This window comes from Haliaeetus albicilla, chromosome 14, assembly GCF_947461875.1.
Source record: "Haliaeetus albicilla chromosome 14, bHalAlb1.1, whole genome shotgun sequence".
NCBI classification, from domain to species: Eukaryota; Metazoa; Chordata; class Aves; order Accipitriformes; family Accipitridae; genus Haliaeetus; species Haliaeetus albicilla.
In genome coordinates, this window is record NC_091496.1 from 18,878,929 (window position 1) to 18,899,870 (window position 20,942).

General features: G+C 35.7%; 1 protein-coding gene across 8 annotated transcripts in view; it reads left to right on the plus strand.

Annotated features, from left to right (window-relative positions):
* The window catches only part of TAFA5 (TAFA chemokine like family member 5), a 434,888-nt gene that overhangs the window by 218,740 nt on the left and 195,206 nt on the right, over nt 1–20,942 (plus strand). For all 8 annotated transcript variants that reach the window (XR_011327760.1, XR_011327761.1, XR_011327762.1 and 5 more), the window contains one exon: nt 18,201–18,350. Coding sequence is in view for 5 of the 8 variants with exons in the window: in XM_069801904.1 (XP_069658005.1) it covers nt 18,201–18,350 (150 nt within the window). In the remaining 3 variants the exon portion in view is untranslated. The remainder of the gene's footprint in view (nt 1–18,200; nt 18,351–20,942) is intronic.

Genomic DNA, 20,942 nt, shown 5'->3' on the forward strand with positions numbered 1-20,942 from the left:
GAAACCTGTTGTTTTTAATTATGGAGAAATTGTTTGAATTAGGCAGCCAGTATGAACATTTTGGAGTGGGCTCTGAAACTTGCAGTGTTTTTGTGGTGGTGACATTCTCTGTGTTTAAATGAAGAATAAAAAAATCATAATGTGAGCTGCTATAGTCATATCGTTCAATATTACTGACCAGTTACTACTTGTGAATGGTTGTTTTCAGGAAAGATAGAACTGTCACAGTAGAAAAGTGTTGAATAAATATAGTGGTATCAGTCTTTAGCTGACAATTCAATGTACTTGCACTGCAGTGGAGATGGAGTCATCCTAGCTCCATTTTTTCATAAGGATATACAGGTCATAAGATTAGTCTGTCTTACTATGTGTGTTGTATTCCTTTGTTGTTGCTGCTTAGAAGATTTTCATCTCTCACAATTGATGGGCTGATTTTTTTCAGATTCAAGGGGGTTTTTTCCATTTGAAGTAAATAGGTAGTGAAACTGGTTCCTTAAGGGTGCATAATATGATAAGCATACTTAGGAGTGGAAGGTGCTGGATTGTTTGCTGTTACTTAAGTACAGAAAAGCTCAAGAGGGTCTTTACAAATACTTAGTTTTCCACTTCACTGTTGCTGTCTTTGGTAACATTTGAATCAGCAAATGTTTCATATGCTTTAGAAACCTAGTAGACTTCATTGCAAGTTCAACCTGCATATAAGGAGAGACTAGAAAATGCAGAATTTGCTTTGTTTTCTGGAGACAGATTTTAGATCCCTTCATTTAGGTGTCATTGTAGTTAACTGGGTGTTTTTTTCTTTAAAAGATTTATTTTAGCTATCCCAAGGATATTTCTGCATCTCCCTGGGAACCTGCAAAGTTCATCTTTTCTATCTCCTTCACTCAGTGATCTGTTTGCTGTCTCCAGATTTCAATGCAGCCTATCAATTGCTCTTTAGTTAGTTGAAAGAGATGGTGTTGAATGTTGGTGTTGTTGAACAGGGTGTGGGATTTTTTTTTCTCTCTTAATTTTGTTGTGTTGGCTGCTCAGTAACTCTCTGGCAGCAGATAAAACTTAATGTAAGAGAAATGGCATCTTCACGTCAGTAACAGGCGCTCTAGAACCAGCCCTCCGCAGGGGGGCTAGAACATTAAGGATGGCCACACGCCTTCAGTCAGCTAAACGCTCCGCAAGAGCAGAGAGTATTAAATAGGTTCTTTATAGTATCTTGTTTAGCTTAAGATTACCTTTTTTATTAAAGTACAACTGTTGTAGTGATCAAACAGCATCAATTTCAATACAAACAGGGAGTGAAAAGCTGTGATAGTTTTGTGCTGCAGGCTTGTGATTTCAGGGAGTCTGGCATACTGAGCAGGAGAATTCAGCCTAACTTCTTGAAGCAGACGAGGCAGATTTCCCCAAAATTATTAGGTATTTTAATGTGAGGAAGGAGTAATATAAAATTGAAGGGGGTTTTTTTTGACACAAGTGTTCCATCAACAAAACAATTCCTACACAGTTGCGGAGCTACAGAAGTTGCTACTGCTTACTGCCTTTACATATGTAATTCCATTAACTTTACCATAATATGTTTAAGCTACCAATTAGGCCCTAAGCTATTCAGGACCCTTAGTACCTGCTGGGTGTAAAGCCAAATTCAGGGAACTGGTGGTATGGAACTGCATATGAGCTCTTCTCGACAAGAAGGTGAGTGATATACAACAAAAATTAAAAACAAAACAAACAAAACCCCCAATACTGAGTAATGAACTGTAATTTCTTTAATATCAGGATTTTGTTAACATCAGCAATAGTGTTAAAATTCTCTGTAATACCATTGTAACCCAGTTATACTTTATTTGTTATAAACATATACATTCACTGTATATATGCAGTTTTGCACAGAAGATAGCAGAAAGAATTAGTATTAATTACAAATTTACCATGTTTTGTTTTAAGATGTCTGCAGAGGCAAAGTGAGCATGACTTACTTCCCCTTCAGTACAGTATTATAGTGGTTTGATAGTAACAGTAGTAAACTTGTAGGTTACCCATATTTAAATATTTATTGCATTTTTGGGGAAAAAAAAAAAGAAAAGACTGACTACCTTAAATACGTAACAAACATGCACACAGCAATCATGGGATTCCAAAGGAGGGTGGGCAAGGAAGAATGTCAGAGTGTTTATCATACAGCTGTGCCAAAAGTAAAGGCTGAATGAATGAGATGGAGATTAAAGCCAGTAGTCTGAGCCTGTATTCAATCACTGCAGTCACTCTGTTTGCCTTCTGCATGCTGATGAAGTGTCATGAATGGTCCCATGTACTTTCATTCCAATATATTTCAGGCAGTAGTGATTATTGCTTGTACTCAGCTAAAGCTTGAAATAACTGGCAAACTCTTGCTTAGCAACAGAAGGCCTCATCTTCTCTCCCTTGGGACCAACTCAAAAATGTGCTACTTCTTTCAAAAGTTAAAGTTAGGAGGGGTAGATACTTTATATTCATTGCTTTCCTTGATAATTTAAAGAAGAAATTACAAACTAAAGCCCGCAAATGACTCTGTTCCATAAATAATTATTTACTGGTTTATGAAGTCCAAATCCAATTTCTTTTATCACACATTAAACTGTGCTGTAGTTGGGCTACATGGCAATTTTTATAAAGGTATTGCCTTTATATGTGCTGAGAGAATAGAAGCACTTCCTTTAAAAAAAGATCTCCTAGTGTATTTTGATAAAATCCTTTGGAAGACATTTCTGTAGTATTAAATCATTTCATGTTTGCGCTTATTTTAAGTGTTTAGGCTATGGTTTGTATTTTTCAGTGAGCTCAATCTTAAAATGAAAATGAATGCACATTTGTTAAATGACAAAATGCAGAGCATGGTTTGAGTTGTAGATCTTCAGCATGTGCACTGAAGAATTTATTAAAAGGTGCAGCAACATTATTCTAGTGTGAATTATATGCTGATCTGTAGGTTTCTATTTTTGGTCACCACAAGATGGCAAAAGCAATGAGCACACAAATGCAAGGACGAGTTAGTTTCATAATAATGCGTTTTGCATTCACACTTTATGCACATCAAGAGAGAATCCAAGCGCAGCAGGGGTGACAATCACTCCAATAGTCTTTTGAAATCAAAGTACTTCCTTGAGAATGTCTTTCCAGTGCTAATTACACTCTTCTATTGTGGTTCTTATATTGTGCAAAGTAAAATGTTTACACTGTCACTGGATACAACTCCATCACTGGCAAAATGGAAGGTAAAAACTAATCAGATTATTAGATCGGTTTATTTTCTCCTATGTTTTGGTGGTTCTACTTTTTTGTCTTTAGGGCTGAAACATCAAAATCTGTGTCCCTTGTCACCAAGGGACTTTGGCAAAGATGCTAATTTTTCACCAGCTCCAAGGAAGTCTCCTAACTCAAGAGAGCTGTTACAATGTGGAAAGGATTAGTTGCCTAGATATCCTGAGGGTTTTCTCTTTTTTACTGGTTTGTTTTGTTGTTTGTTTTTTTTTCCCAGTTGCGTACTGATCACACAGTAACTACCATCAATGACTTTTTCTAATAAGAGGAAGGCAAAAAAAACTTGAGACTTTTCTTATCCCAGGATATGATAGGATATGATATGCATCTGTGTTTGTGCATATGGGCATGCATTTATGTGTGTTAGATTGTATCTACAATCTCAGTGTTCACTATGAAACTCTCACTGTGTAGGAGAGGATGCAACATATCAGTTATGTAATCATATTAAAAAAAGAGGAGAAGAAGTGTTCTGACTTTATAACATTTGCCTGACTGTGCAGAGGTTTATGTGAAAGGTTAAGCAACCAGTCCAGTCTTGATCTTTTACTCCTGTCTTCACTGCTAGGGTTGGTGAAAAGGATAATTGGTAGGAAGGATTGCCAGATGTAAGTGGAACAGGGAACCATTAAATATTCATTGTTGAGACTGGAGCCAAATTTCCCCTTCCTTGCAGTTCAAAGGCCTGGTTCTTCACTGCTTTGTGTTTGTATAGCCATTTACAACTGGGCACATTGCATGGGAAATAGTATTACTGACCTCAATAGGAAAATGTGAGTTACTAGCAATATATAAATTTTTGTGCATAAGTTTTATATAAGCCGTGCGTACATGTCAACTTGATGCAATATGTGTACATCAAAACATCCTTTCACAATCTATATATTTCATCCATAATTCACTATTCTTTCCTAGTGAATGTCGTCTATAATCCACACATAAAACATATATAAACATGCACATACATATGCATACATATATATATACACACACAAATACACATATATGTGTATATTTGGTATTTAGGCAATAATTGTGTGTTCTGGTTGGATACTACTGCAAATTTCAGTTATGTTGTCAAAAAATATTCTATCATCTCTGAAGTTTTTGAGTAGGGAATATAGCGTAACAATTTTAAAGTATACACAATTTATATTACACATTATACATACAGATACTATATATACACTATTCTATAATACAGTTTTATATACTCTTAAGGAGTTTTGCATAGTTAGAAATAGTTTATGTATACGCTTTCCTCTTATTAATGTCTTCGGATCTTTTACTGAATTTGCTTTTCCAGCAGTGACCAAGTTTCCAGTTTTGTTGGATTGAAGATATCAGAATTCAGGTATTAAATGGAATGGTATCGGAATAAGCTTATCTCATATCAACAGAGCAGTTCTGTTATGGCAAATTGATATTAATATATGAAATCAGGAAGCAGTAGCAAAGAAAAATTGTCTGCTTGAAATTGCTAGAATAGAAGTGGCGAACCAAATTCACATATTTTAAAGACTAAAGCATCAACAGCCATAAGCAAGCAGCTATGTATATGAGAGTATAAACACAGTGTGTACTAGTGTATACACACAGTGTACACTAGTGTATGCTGGTACATTATTTGAATCATTCAATCATGGAATGATTTAGGTTGGAAGGGGTGCCTCGAGGTGTTCTAGTCCAAAAGAGACAGACAGACCGTAGAGTTGTCATACAGTGCATAGCGGAGTACAACCCTGAAGGAGTGTGCCTTTGGCTTTGCATCTATCTCTGCTTCCTGATCCCGAGCACCTTTGTTCATACAAAATGATATGGTACATACAAAGTCATACAAAGTGAATTGTTCTTCAAATAGAGCTTTCACTTGGATAAGAATTAATTTGACAAATGTCCTTGGTCAGAATCACAGTTATTTAAGATGCAACACAAATTTCCTAAAGGGCTGGTGCTGGGAGTGTGGAGACTTTCTCATTATTCTGTTGAATTTGCTGTCTGTGAAGTTAGTGGTAAAACTTCCATTGATTTTATTGGGAGCAGGATTAGTCATTGTGCAAAGATTCATGTTGTACAGAAGATGTACAACTGTTTTCACTTAAGACTAGAGAAGGATTGTAGTTCTTTAATTCATTAGGTTTCAGCAAATTAGAAGAACTGAATTTTGATTAATGCTACAATTCTCATGGCTTCAGCTCTGGGCTACTGTGAGTTTGATGGTGGTGTAGTTTCACTGAAGATAGTGCTGTATCCTCCTGTTAAGAGCAAAATGGTTAGCTAGTACAGAAGATATATGGCAACATCAGAAACTAAATCCTAGTCTTTTGATTGCCATTCCTGTTTTAAACCAAGACCATGTAATTGTTATTTAATACAGTCCTTTCTCTTAATGATAATAACACAATCACTGCTTTCTGTATATAACCAGGCTCATGTTTCTCTTGCAATGAGGTTAAGTGATGTTCTCTTTATTGCAAAATGATTGTCTCCCTCTGCTGTTATCCTTGCCAGCATGAGACCAAAATACATGTGTGTGCATTGACATACAGACGAATAATGTGATATGTAGTTACAGCTGTGATTAATCATTCAGTTCACTACCCTTAGTTGCCCCTTGGGTCACACATGCTTGTGTTGGCCTATTTTCTCTAGAGATACCCTACTCAATCTTTGGTCTGAATGATTGGATTTGTCTTAGTGTCATAATGACTCTCCCTTTAACGGTTGCTGTATAAATTCAGATTACCTATACCTAATTAAAATAACTTTATTTTGTTTGAACCTAATACATTTTGGATTTGAAGCATTTAGATAAAAGGTTATATGGCCTTTCAGAAACCCTTTTTTAATGAAATATTTATTGCCAGCTTTTCTGTTCTGATTCCTATCAGCTTATCCTCAGTTTTCATTCAAGGTGTTATATTGCCATTGGGAAAATTAAAATAAGAAGGGCAGACCATAAGTGGTCAACATGACCATGTATATCTCATATATGTACGTGAATTGCTTGATATCATTCAAGTTTTATTGTATCTAGTGAGTGCAAACATTCATTCAATAAATCTCTCTTTGCTGCTTTCTTACTCATCCCTGTGGGATCATTCTCCTGTCCATGAATTTTATACTTTCTCCTGCCTACATACCATTACCACAGAAATACAGTATCACTGACCTAAACAACTAAAGTATATTCACCAAAAGGAAGGCAGAAAATGTTAATGCTTTTCCATAATGTTAACGGTTCTCCTTCAGCATTTCCTCTGGATGAGGAACAGCACTTAGTTACTCTCAGTGCTCTTTAACTTGACAGCTTTCATGTTGTCCTCTGCACCAGAGAACTTCTGGTCAGTGCTGCTTCAGTGCGACCCATGGAGCTGATCAACTCTCACATCCTCTTAGTTTTTCTTCTTAGACACTTAGCTGATGAAAGTTGGAATACAATTTATGATGCTTTATGATAAACTTAATCCCAAATTTGAGAGGATAATTTAGTGTCATCCACCAGACAAAGTCAGAACACTGAAATATTTACTACAGTCAATATTGTGGTGGTAAAGTTCTAGCAAGTAGGTGAGAACAAACAATGCAAAGCATAACCAGTGCCAGATCTGGACGTGACATTATTTTTGCATATGGCATTCCCTTAAAACTCAGTGGGAATTCTTCTTACACAGATAGTTTCTACTTTGAAATTTTTCTCTGGGTTGGACTAAAAGTTATATATTGTGAAGTAAAAATATTTCATCCATTGAGTACAGTATCATAAAGACCAGAGTTACTCATTCACTCTGTGGTATTAGTATAATAGCTATTGGGAAGGAATTTGGCAAATTGCTTATATCTTATGATCAATATGAGAAGCAATACATTCCAAATAATCTTCAACTTCAAGGTCATATAGTACAACACATCCTTCAGTGAAGTATATGTGTATGCATATATGTGTGTGTGTTTGTCTAAGTACACATTTTTTTGTATTTAGAAAACAGTTAACTAAGGTCTATTCTATGTCTTAGGAAGCATATTCCAGGATGGTACACCATGAGTAATAGTAAACTTAGTTCATCAAAATGCTGAATAAAACAGTGACAGGCCACATTTTTGTTCCTTTTTATTAAGGACCTTGATCTGAGGAAGTATTATTTATTAGACATTCATTGAGAAATTGATAGCATAATTTAACTTTTTATTAGCTAGTAAAACTGATAAGCAGTACATAAAAAGATGGACCTTGTATGGAGGGAATAATAATAATAAAAAAAGGTTAATTTAAAGTTTTTTAAAAGGTCATCAGTGTAAAGACTTTTTAACATTGCCTTTTATGGGATGAGCACATACCTTGAAGTTTTGCTTCTGTCGATAGTTTTATTTGTGTCTATTTTACAGCTGCTAAGTCTAGTAAAGAATGGATTTGTACACTTAAAATGTTTTCAGCTTTTCTGTAACTTGAGATGAATTCTATGTCTAGTGAGAACACACATGACATATCGTCTTTGAGCATAAGCCCCTCTATATTGTGTAGAGGTGAAATAATGGATGTTGTGAGTATGCAATGACTGAACACTTAGTTGTGTAAATGGAAGACATTGTTCCTGATAAAGGGGACACAGGAAGACTTATTGTGTATGTCTATAATCTTGAGCCCTTTACTGATTTGTAAAGGTGGGTGGGATGACTGTAGTCCTTGTTCATTGCACTGTCTTTGGGCAGCCTTAGATATATATGAGCAACTTAAAACTTCTTTTGCTGTCACCCTCCTCTGAGTTGTGCAGAAGAGAATCTTATCCCCTAAATGGTTATCTTCTTGGAGGACTACAAATGAGGATATAAAAATCATGGATTTCATCCATGAAAAATTTTAGTTTCAGCATGCACCTGTTTCATAAGTCATTTTGAGCAAAAGGGATAAAAATGGAAAATGCAGCAGTGAAGCTGGCCCAGATAGAAAATCACTCCTCCAAGTCTGTAGAACAGCTGAGAATAATAGCCAGCATACTCATGCTTCTCTGTCACACTTGCGTAAAGCACTGTTCCCAGACGAACCTTTAAAATGAAAGCCATCACTCAAATCCATCAGTTAGGAAGCTTGTCAAGTTCACTTCCTCTAGTTGGTGCTGAAGTTTGGTTATTAGTCCAACAGAAAAGATACATTTATTTAGCATACTACCTCTGTATTTCTTAACTTTTAAGATAATGTGATTGTCTAAAACCTTGGTGATGTACCTGCAATAGTGGGGCTTGTGTGTTAAATCTAGCCATGTGCTCAGCATAGCACCTACATGAGGGACTTCATTGCTCCATGCAGCAGACACAGAGAGGCAGGTACTGCTGAGGAACATTACACTGTTCTTGTGTGCTCAGTAATGAAACTCTGAGAGAGCTAAGCAAGAAGAAACAGCAGATGCAGCAGACACATGCTATTCTGTTCTGGTCCTTATGATGTGCTTGATTTGAGAACTCATGCTAGCACCAAGAGTAATGAACCTATGCACCATAAACTTCTTGTACGGTCACTGCAGAGAGGGGCACTTCAAGAGGTGCAAATTCTGCCTGTTGAAGCTTTGGGCCTGAGGAACCTTTGCGTGCTCAAGATTCTCAGCGTGAAGCTCTGATTTGGGTTTGTCCATAATGCTTCTAACTATCGTCATATATTATTCAGTGAGATTATTTCTTCTCAGGTGTTGTAAGACATTCAAAACTGTTAAAATTTGTTTCCTTCTTGGATATGGGTACCATGATACTTCAGTGCCTCCATTTTTCAGTGTTTACTTTTGCAGTGTTAATAAGGTAAGTTTATATTTCCCTGTGGTTATGTGTGAGCTGTTGTCCTATATGTTCTCAGTAAGTGCAGTACCACAGAGTACAAAGTTTGGAGAGACAATATTTTGTATGGAGAATGTTTATGGACTGTTGCCATGAAAAAAATGGCAAAAGAATGACGCTAGCTACTAGAACACTTTCTCTGTTACCTAGTGATTTCAGGTTAAACCTACCATCTAGACTACCAAAAACCCAACTGCATCACAGTGCCAACACTAGAAAGAAAATGGATTTTTGTGTCATAGGCTTTTGCAAAAAGGGAAAAGTAGTGTTACAGGCAGTAGTCAAAATAAGCAGGCTTATTTTAAAGAAATTATTTAGATCTGCTAAGAGTACAGTGGATGATTTAATGTGATCACATTTGTCTTACAAAAATGACAGAAAATTTCCATCATTTGAATTTTTTATTCATGCAAATACAAGTTAGCATATGGCATGTTAACAAGGCTGGATATTGTTAGGTAGCAATTGTTTTCAGCTGCATACTTTGGCCTCCAGGTTTTCAAACCTGCCACAGGCATGGAGTAATGACATAGTTCTTATTGAACAGGATATAACTTACTTCCTGGCGGATGGTAATTAGAAGTTTGGGGTTATTATTTCTGCAGTTTAAGGACTAAGACATATTGACAGGATCTAACAAAACAAAATTTCAGCATATGGATTCTCCTTTCCCACGTGACACCTACTGCACCAATTTTTACCCCAATCTGCTGTTGAACCCAGAATCTTGCAGTGCAGATCTTGATACAGGTAGGAAGGGCACTTGTAATAATGACTTTTTAAAGCCTGTGTTAAATATGTAAATAGTTTTCAAGTCATTCTAGAATAACAAATATTTTGATTGTAAAAAGGAAAACCCAAGAAGTTAAAAACACTGTTTACCTGTGCTGCTACGTTATGTCTACTTCTGATATATGGCTTTATCTGCATGTTCCTTCAAACTGATTTCATGCTCCCTGCAGTGACATATTTTGCTAACACAACAGACTTGTTCCTTCCTGACATACAGCTTCTGGCTCCAACAAATGTCAGTAGCTTTTTAGACAAACCTGTGCTTTTTATTCCTGTCTTTCTCAAGAGAAATATCAGCATCCCTCCAATAACATTTTTCCCCCTACGGCTATTCTGTTTGTTTTATAAACAGGCTAGGTTTATTTTACATGTAGAGGCTGGTAAAGACATGGAAGCATGTTTTTCTTCTTTCTTTTTCTGTTTTTAACAGTTTTAAATATTTTTAGGAAAGTAATAGAGTGACAGCCACTTCCCAGCTTATGCAAATAAGTGTAGTTTTGTTTAATCCTGAATTCATGCAGTTATTTCCTTTTTGTAACCAATAGAGGCCTCCAGAAGCAATTAACTAAACCTGCATGAAAAGGAGTGAACAGGAGGCCCTCGGAGCTGCAGGTCCTCCTTGGAGGAGCTCTGTGTAGCGGAGATTTGTAGTTCACACTGAGTTACACAGAGGCAGAACTTACTTAGAGAGAATGGACTGAAACGCCTTGTCATTTCTACTTATTTTTGATAGCATCGGTTGTATGATTTCTTTATTCGTAAGGTCTGCTGTTAGGTCACTATCCAAAAAGAGACATGGAAACTCAATAGAAAACCCCAGAAATTACTAAGGTAGGGGGGATAGTTCTATAATATTCATGAAATCAACATTAGTGGGATTAATTTGGAGGATTTTTTTGTGAATATGCATTAAAGGCATTTCTCAAGGACGGAAGTTGTGATCTCCGTCGCTGAAATGAGGGGTGCAAGGGTCACTGGCTCTCCTGGTGCTGCAGCTTGATGGATTTCCAGTCTCCATGCTGGAATCAATGAGGTCCTCCCCAGGAGACCCGGCAGGGCAGGGCTGGGCAGCCAGGGAGGCACCAGGGCAGCCCCAGCACAGGCACCACCTCCCTGGGGATGGGCCAAGGCCAGGCCAGGCTGCGGGCCCGCAGGTGGGCCTGGCTCAGCAGGGCCCACGGCCGGGCCGGGCAGGGCAGGGCAGGGCTGTCGGGACCTGGAGACCGGCCCTGCTGGGGCAGGGGCTGGTGGCCCTGGTGGGCCGGCATGGGGTCCTGGGCTGTGGGCAGGGTGTGCTGGGCATCGACAGCGAGGCCTGTTGGAGCCCTCACAGCCCTGACACGAATTTCTCTCTCAGTACTGTATTTCAGCCGTGGTTTACTTTTTCTTTCTTTGTTTTGTAAAATGCAGCATATCAAATGTGTCCGTTTTGACCTGAGACTGTACAGGAATTAGAAAAATGACATTGCCATGTCCGAAAGCCATGGGATCAGCATGAATTACTTTTTAAAAAGTAGTGTACCAAATAATGGGGAAAGTTACTTAGAATTAGGTTCATATATATAAACGCCTTGCTTCTGCATTTATTTATACATCCTTGGCTTGATTTTTCAAGCCTTTTCTGGTCTGGAATTCCCCTTTGTACCAATTCCGTTTGAGAATTGCCTTCAGAAACTTAAATCTTGAAGTCTGGTTTTACTGAACTTTGGTTTTACATTTATTTTTCTTTCTGTTATGCTTTTAATAATAAGATATAGGGGAAATGATTCATAATTATGCAACAAAATATTAAGCAATTACGTACAATGGCAGTATCAGGTGCAATAAGTTAGGGCATTAATCTTATCTGGGAAAAAAAGAAATCTCAAAATGGGTCCTGAATGTATCTTGAATCTCCACAGACTCTGTTTTCTTTCCTGTGCAACTATTTAGAAGAGTAGGATCTATGTAATTAAAATTTACTGCTTATTTCAGAATGGAAGGGCTGAAAGCTATTTTCCTATCCTCTTAATGTCTTTGCTGCTTATGTGCTTGAGATGGCTAAGTGGTAGTCTGAAAATTGCAGTAAGATTAGTTATTACTAAGGGGACATAATGTACTGTTTTGTTGCAGTGGAACTCTGAAAATACTAAAACTGACTCTTAAAAGGAGAAGGCATTCATCGTATTTTTCTCTTGTTATCCATAAGTTTTACTTAACTGGGTCCTACAGTGAGTTTTCCTTCATAAAATGAGCACTAAAAACATATCTTTTGAGACAAATTCTCTTCTTTTATACCACTAAAATCCAGAATCACTCCTTTTAAGATTGGGAAGATACAGAAGTCACATGGTAAGGTTGATTCCAGCCAAATATAGCTCTGAACCAGTAATGAAGTAGATCTATGGAAAGTTTTGAAAAATTTTGTCTGCTGCTTTTTAGTTTACTGGGCACCTGTGGGTTGCACCAATAAATTAAGATTATCCAAATTAGTTACTTTTTGTTTCAGACAGTGACATTGGTCCTGTCTTATTCTACTGACAGCATAATCATAGCCTCAGGAAAAACTGGTAAAGACTATTTTAAACAAGTTGTCTAACTGTACTAGCATGAAGAATTGCTTTTTGTAGTCTGTTACTTAAACAGCCACAACATTTGTTTCAATAGAAGGGTACAAGGTCCTAAATAATATATGAAGCATCTCGGAAAAATGCTTTCAATGTCAGTGACTTTAGTAACAGAAAAGGGAAATAGTGTATTTCCATGAATATATTCTATTCAAAAACTGAAATGCCCTTGTATCGCATAAATTAAGGTTGAAACAATGTTCTTATTTCATAGTAATTCTGAAATTATGCTGATTCATTTGAACAGGTTTTTCCCATACTGAGTTACAGATGCTGAGCCAATTCTGATCTGTTACTTTAGATTAAATATGTTTTTTCAGAAACATTGTGGGAGTTGCTCTTTCTTATTTTATATGGGTTGGATTTCCACAAACTTTGCTATTGTATCTTAAAAGTGACCACGATTCTTTGGGGCAAACCTATTCCTTGTCATAATCTCTCTCGTTCTGAACTAGAATTGAAAAAGAAAACGTGATAGGACTGTCTGAAATCGGATTATGTTAAGTGTATGACATCTTCTTTCAGGACATTTTCTTTGAGGAAGGATATATAACAAAAAAATTCAAATTCCATTTAAATATATGCTTTTTATTTTTTTTAATTGAAATATGTTTAAATATTTGTTACACAAGTTGACGTCAAACTGCAAATCATGAGCGACACTAAGTACTTAAGTTCCCCCTTATTTCAGTGGGAATTGTTGTTATTCAGCTCTGCTCAGGAGTTGGCATGGCTCTGTTGTCAGAAAGACTTCAATATTGTAATAGAAAACTACTGAATATATTCCTATGATCTGATTTTGAAACAACTCCTGCATTGTGTTCACTGACAAAAGAATATCTGAATCTAGCCAAGAATTTTAATAACATCTAACTTGATGCATTTTGAACTAAAAGAGCTTGTGTTGCTAGGCATCAAATTGGTGATGCGTGGAAAAATTGTTCACTGAAAATATAATATAAGCCTGCATGTACAATTCAGAAGTAGATTTTCTGGATGAGAATGAAATCTAAAACCCTGGAAAGACCTGTATATTTAGATCAAGTTTTATTTTCATTGTACCCACAGATACCGTGAGTTCATAATCTGATTTTATTTCTTTAAATGAATTTGAGGGAAAGTCTTCAGCTTGTCAGCATGCATAAATTAAAAATTCGTAATATCTTTAACTTGCTTGCTATAATCAATGTGGATTAGACAGATTTTATTTTCTTTTAGAGAACAGAAATATTTTTCTCCACACAGAAAATTAAAATATTATCCCACGTGCCCTGCATGTAATATGAAAATATTTACTACTTGAGGGTTTTACCTATAACACACAATACAGATCTTTCAAAAGCTTTGTTCTTTCAGCAGTGGCATATAGTTGACAGAGGGCTTTTAGTAGTACACATAAAAAATGCCATTTACTTTTAAACTTTTCAATAACAAACTCTTTTCTTTCAAGAATGTAAGTACTAAAGAACTTATAAAAATATAATAGTTTTACCTTGAGATATTTCCTGCACCATTTGCTAAATATATGTACCTAAACTCACTGATTCCTACAGACTTCCATGAAAGTCTCACAGAGAGCAGTTTCAGAACTGATCACAATGGGACTTCATTCAGAAAAAAGCAAAATAGGTGCTGAGTACAGCAATTACTGTAAAGAAGTCCATCGGTGCAAGCAAGAAGCCAAAAGCTTAATCCTGTTGTATTTGGAATTTTAACGGTTGTGGGTTTTTTTGGTTTTGGTTTAGTTTGACTTACATTTTTAATTCAGAATCCTGTAGTTTTCCTTTTTCCTGAAAGAATTCCATGTAGAAGCATGTGTGTTTGTGGTGGGAGAGAGAGGGGATCTATCAATTGGCATTTTAAGAATGTAGTATAACATTATAGAAGAGCATTAAAGAACCTGAACCTTTTGTCTGTTTAGTAACCAGATGGCGGCAACCCAAAATCAAATAACTTCCAGCGAGGTCTTCATTACTAAAATAAACTTATAAAATAAATATTTATAAAATAGAAAATATTTATAAATATAACATTCTCTCTATATAAAACAATATTAAAACAATAAAAACAACAAAGAAATACTCATTTACTTGGAAAACTGGATGATGGTAACTCTGAAATAATCTTTGTGCTTGGTCCATAAAATAATAAAAAATGACATCTTTTTTTCTTGGAAGAAAAACTTTCAGACAAGGCTAGAATGAATCGGAGTTCTCTGATGATGCTTGCCTCCCCACCCCCACCCCCCCGGATTATTTCATTCAGTTTGCAAGTACATAAATACGATCTACTGAAAATATGGAGTCTTTATGACTGTTCCAGAGACTGTGGCTCTTAATCTCTCAAGTGGAAAAACTCCAGTGAAACTCCACCCGCTGCTGCCCTGAGATTTTTTCTCTGTGCTTAGGAGTGGAGAGTGTTCAGAGGCTCACAGATGAATGGCCTTTTTTCGTTAATACTTTTGAAAGAGGTCACTATGTTAACTTCCCTGAAAGTGAAAGGTATCCTAATTCTTGAAACTCAGTATTTACAAGAAGTATATTCCTTTTGTTCCATCATTTTGTACCCTACATTTCTAGATTAAATTGTTAAAAAGCAAAAGTAGCATACATGTCATCTAAGTAAGGTACTCCTGTAGACTTAACCTCTCCTTAATGAGAGACAGAGAGGACATGCTTTACAACAGGATGACTCTCTCTCTGGAGATGGGCCTCCATAACCTTAACTAATACTTTTCGTGCTTTACAGCCACGTAAAGTCAAGTAACAGTGGATGTACACTATGTTGCAGTGCTCAATATACTTGCAATATTTTCACCCTGTGTCACAATTACCAGTAAGTATTTATGTCATATATATGGGAGGAGCTGCTGCAGCTCTACAATAACTTTTAATTTTCTTCTGCTATAGAAACCAGAATGGTAACAGAGAAATTATCTTTAAAAAAAATAAAAAAATTCTGTGAAATGTTTTAAAAATCTTTCTAATTTTCCCTTAATTTTAATAGCTGTACAAAATTTCTTGAAAGGCAGTGTGACATTATCTTTGTATAGCAAGTGCTCTCGTTTAGGTATCCCAGTTTTCAAAGTTCATCAAAAAAAATAAGGTCACTATGCCTGAAGACATTATCATCTCTGAACAAAATAAACAGAGGAAAACAATCATTAAAAAAAAATAACCCAGCTGGCTCAAAATGAACCTATGCAGAACTAAAACTGGACAGGTCCAAAAGCCGAAAAGATTATCTATATGTGTTCTTATTGATAGTCACTGCTTGCATTCCCTGGAAAGCTTTTTGCTTTCATAAATTATCTTGACATAAAGCTTTCTTGTTCTTTTTTCTCTGAGTATAGTCCTTATTCACCTTCATTGTGCTGTAAAGCTGGTTCCTTTCCTCTGAAATAGGGTTTTATGTAATGATTCACCTAGATTATATGATTTACTATATCTTTTAATGAAAGCAACAATAGTATAAAGACTTACAGATAGTGGAGAATATGGCAACCCATACTCTCAGAAGACTTACACATACCATATTTATGCTTCCACTTTTTCTTTGGTTTCCATTCAATTTCTATTCTCAATGCAGGACTGTAATCATGATGTTCAAATGCCTAAAGGGTCAAGATCTAAATACACCTCTGATTATGTCTTTTTTATGTGATCCACTAAGACAGCTGTATTCCTTGGGAGCAATACATCTCCTGCAACCCAGATGAAATATATTAGTGATGGGGGAAAAAAAGAATGCTTTTTTTTTCAGTTCAAGATGCTTCAGTGTAGCTGGATTTCCCTTGTCCTTATTTGGACAATCATGTGCCACTATCTTTCTTGCTAAACCTTTGCTTTCTAATCCAAGATTTTGGAGGAAACAAAGAAAAAACCAGCATATAATAGAGTAAAAATCCTCTCATCAGTATGTTTGTCCTAAGGTGTTTTTATTAACAGTGGGTGAAAAAGAGTAGAAACCCAGGACTGACCATAAGTCATAAGTCTAGTTGCCAGCAGCCATTAAACACTATGGTGATAGTGTTCACTATTGTGAATAACATATCTGTATTTATAAATGCCTAATGTATATTACTTACATATATGTCATATATTTGCATGAATTTGTAGAGTACCTTGTTCCATATTCATCTTTGAGAACCTCAGTTTTACCATGTTGTAATTCACTGCAGTGTAGGAGTCACAGCAACATAAAATTTAGGTGGCTTAGCAGTGAATGAGTCACAATGCTGTTGACAGCCTACAATATTTTGCTATTCTGACAGTTTCAAAACAGTATCCGCACAATAGGAAGCATCATAAGGTGGTTCTGAGAAGAATAATCTGGGTAAACTTGTATTCTGAATGGACAAAATGCAGTATACAGAAATATCGTTATGCTTTTAGACTTAAATTAAATGCTATTCATATATGTTTCAGGTTTTTGTGTTTGGGTTTTTTTTAATTTTGATGTTCATATAGATTTAAAATTTCTGCTTTTTTGTCTCATTGCTCTTTTTCAATATTTCAATAGCATAAAAATAATTTACTGTGAATAGTATTTAAACTGCATAACTTTTTTATAAATACAATATTGCATTTATTCCAATCTTATTTTTTATGAAAACAAAATATAGTAAGCTTGTGATTTGCAGATATGTTTTTGCACATATTTATTTGAAGGTTTATAATTGATTGCCTACAAAGACAAAATTGAATAGAAATTATATTTACTACTGTACCATAAAATCCAGAAAATATATGTAATACAAAGTGATAGCTGGGATTTTTTTCAGTTTTACTATGCATTGAAATTCAATAATGTATCTTTGTTGCTTGTAAAAGGTAGTATTTTGGTATAGTAGTAGCCTACTATTAGTTGTACCAGAGGAAGTGCATGATTTTAAATGTATAACATTTACTTCAGACTAATATTCTTCATAAAAGAATTTTTTGCAGCTTTTTGTTTTACCTTTCATAGCACGGTCCAAATGCAGAATTAGGTGGGATAGATTTCCTTAGCATTCAGGAAAAGCTACATATATTGGAGAAGTCAATAAAAAGCAAACAATGTTACTGAGCTAACGGAGCAGTGTCATTTTACTGTCATTTGCAGGATGGCTACATAGTAAATTTAGTAAGAGAAAAAAGACCAGCTACTTCAAATATGAGTCAGGTAGAGAATGAATTACTGTTCAGTTTAGATGAAGCAAGAGCCAAAGGACTGACAATCTGGTCAAACATGGGCATACTTAGAAAGAGTTTCTTTCAAAACCAACATGCAAAGCAGTTAAGACTTCATTATATTGATGGACATGTGGGGAAGTTTTTTGTTTTCCATATACTTTTTAATTTATTTTCTGAAAGTATGTGAAGAGCACACCATTTAAATTTCATCGCTGTAAAAGCAAATTGTTCCTTTACTTAGCTGACATAAGTAAAAGTAACCTGTGTGACCTCAGCTCTCTGGCTTTTATGGAACAATAATCATTTTCTGACAGAAGCAGTTTGCAGGGTTTTCTTATGTCCACCACAAAGAAAAATTGTATGTCATCTTGGTTTTATTATATCCATCAGCTGACTGCCCATTTTTTGTGGAGTGTCTGCTGTGGCATAGGGCCGTGACTCTATTCGGCTGTAATAGATTGCCTGTAGTGCATTCAGTGACTCTGGTACCTGTTGCTGGTTCTTTTTCCAGGTCAACTGGCTGCAGGTACATGTGAGATTGTTACTTTGGACAGAGATAGCAGTCAGCCCCGAAGGACTATAGCCCGACAAACAGCTCGCTGTGCATGTAAAAAAGGACAGATTGCCGGTACAACAAGAGCAAGGCCAGCCTGTGTTGATGGTAAGAAGCAAAGATCTATTCAGTCGGTTTCTGCCAATGCAAGAGTGGTGTAAACTGGTAGTGTCTCATAAAAAAATAAAACCTCTATAGAAGAAATTTTCATGTGTCCCAACTAGCAATGGCAATACCATTGAAATTCCCCAAAAGGTTATTACTGACTAATAGTACAGATATTTCAGTTACAGTTTTTTAATTTGAATTTTCACTTTTGCTCTAGCTTGATATGCAGTTGAATGTTAAGAGCATGGTGCTGTTGTATTTTGCATGTGATGATAGGATCAGCAGTGAAATGGCATTCTTTTTTCCCCTACTTTTTTATGCTTTATAACATTAAAAAAACACTGCAAAAGAGCCTCAAGGTTTTAGCCCTGGAAAGCCAATGTGACTGCTCCTGTGTGATGGTAATGTTGAAAACACCGATACTGTAGTTGGAATATAATATCTGAATATACCTCACATGTCCAGCATTCCTGCTCTCCTTAAAATGTTGATTCTGTATGATTCACTGCAGATGCAGTGATAGCATGCAGCTGGAAAACTGCTGACATATATGGAGGTATGAAAATATTTCACTTTGAAATGATTTTTTGAGACAAATGAATTTCTGTGTTACAGCTAAATAAGACATTAACAGTGGGACAATCTTCAAGACAGGTCTGCCAGTGCAAGGCTATTAGCAAGCATTCATATTAAAAATAAAATTAGAGACACATTGAAAATAGTTGCTACAAAATTGTATGTTTTGATGTAGGCTCAGTTAACAAATGTAGAAAGAAGATGTTTATGTACAGAACTATAATAAATTCACAGATTGGCTTTGAATACTGGCTGGTTTGAGTCCTCAGATAAAAATATTGCTAAGAACACCCTAAAGTTGTCTCAGAATTTGGTCTTACCAGTGATTATCAAAGAAGACAGCTCAAAGGAGATTTCAGAGCCTACCCACAAAACTAAATATAGAACATCATGCACATTCTATTTTTGCATTTTTCTTTCACTGTTTTTGGTATGCTGTAAGACAGTTTCTTAGTTGTCTCTTTCATAATGTGATACTATATCCAGTAATTCTCTTCTTTCCTGTTTTATTGTAAGATCATAAGACTTAATTGCTTAAGAAGGGAATGATTTTATTGTGTCATTTATAGTTGTAACTTTAGCAAAAATACTTGTTAGCAATTAAAAATTTCAACATATGTTTCCCATTTTAAACCAACAAAGTTCTAAGGGAAAATATGAATTTTGCATCATCTGATGGGAGCTAAACATTTTTCCTCAGTCAGTTATGGCCTATGGTGAGATTCATTTGCTGTAAGTTGGGTACCCGAAGTTAGTGGTCTAACTCAGTAACTCTGGTTTTCCTTTATACCCAATGGAGAGCAAAAGGCACCTTCTCAGCGTAACTTATCTCGTCCTAAGTGCCTAAGATAAATCAGATGTAGAACTCTCTGGTAGTCGCTGTTTCTCTGCCTTGCCTTAAGACACCTGTGGGGATGAGACTTGTAGCTAGAATGTATGTGTCAGTAAGGAGACATGACTGTATGTCAATCCTCCAATTGCTGAATTGGCTTAGTTTCCAATATGGAAGGTTTGAGGTAATTTAATATTGGAAAATACTATGTATGTATGCATTTATTTATTTATTTATTGGGAACTCAAAAAGAAAGTCTGTTTCAAGTTCTGCTTTTGCTTTCTATGTGCTTGATCATCATTTTATGAAAATAGGGAACTTCATGACAGGATCTATGGTTAGATATTGTGTAATCAGGGAAGGTTCTTTATGTAATACTCCACATTTGAAAAATAAGTGGGAAGTTCATCAGCTGAAAAATAGAGCTTCCCATTAACTTATGTGTCCAAGTATTATAATTCATTTTTTAAAGCTTTTCTACATAGCTCTAATAACATCTACTAACACAGTTCTTTAATATTTTGTGAAATGTTTATAGTTAGAATGTTGGGCCCTTTGCTAAGAATGATAACTGCAAGATGTGTAGGACATGCTACTTTGCTTTCCTGGACACTGTTAGGGATGTTCTCTAATCAAAGCTCAAAAAGGTTAATGGTACCTAGAACTGTATATCAAGTTCCCAAATGAAAAACAAGGCACAAGCCAAATCTTTGATCTGTAGGTTTTATTCATGAATGAAGTTAAAAAAATTAGTTTTACATACCATAAACACAATTATATAGGGAAGAATAAACAAGCACTTTATCTTGTCTCTAATCTTCTGCTTGGAAATGAAGTTAGCAGATAAATTGGACTAAACAAGTATCCATCTGTGGATCTACCAGGTTCATAGTTTAAAGAATAAGCACTGAATTTTTCTGTACTGTTTATATTAATTTCTAGAATAAAGTGTTTCAAACACAGCTACTAAATGCTTTCTTCTGGACAGAACATGAACTCTACATAAAATTATGTCTGAGAAAAGCTAGTTTTGTCTCTAATAATAAGTCAAATACTGCTGGTTTAGGTATGCAACAACCAAATATAATTGTTTTGGTTTTGGGGTTTTTTTACAATAAAGAATCCCATTTTCTGAACAAACAAATAAATTCTTCTCTGAGCTTTCTTAAATAGGACATACAGTG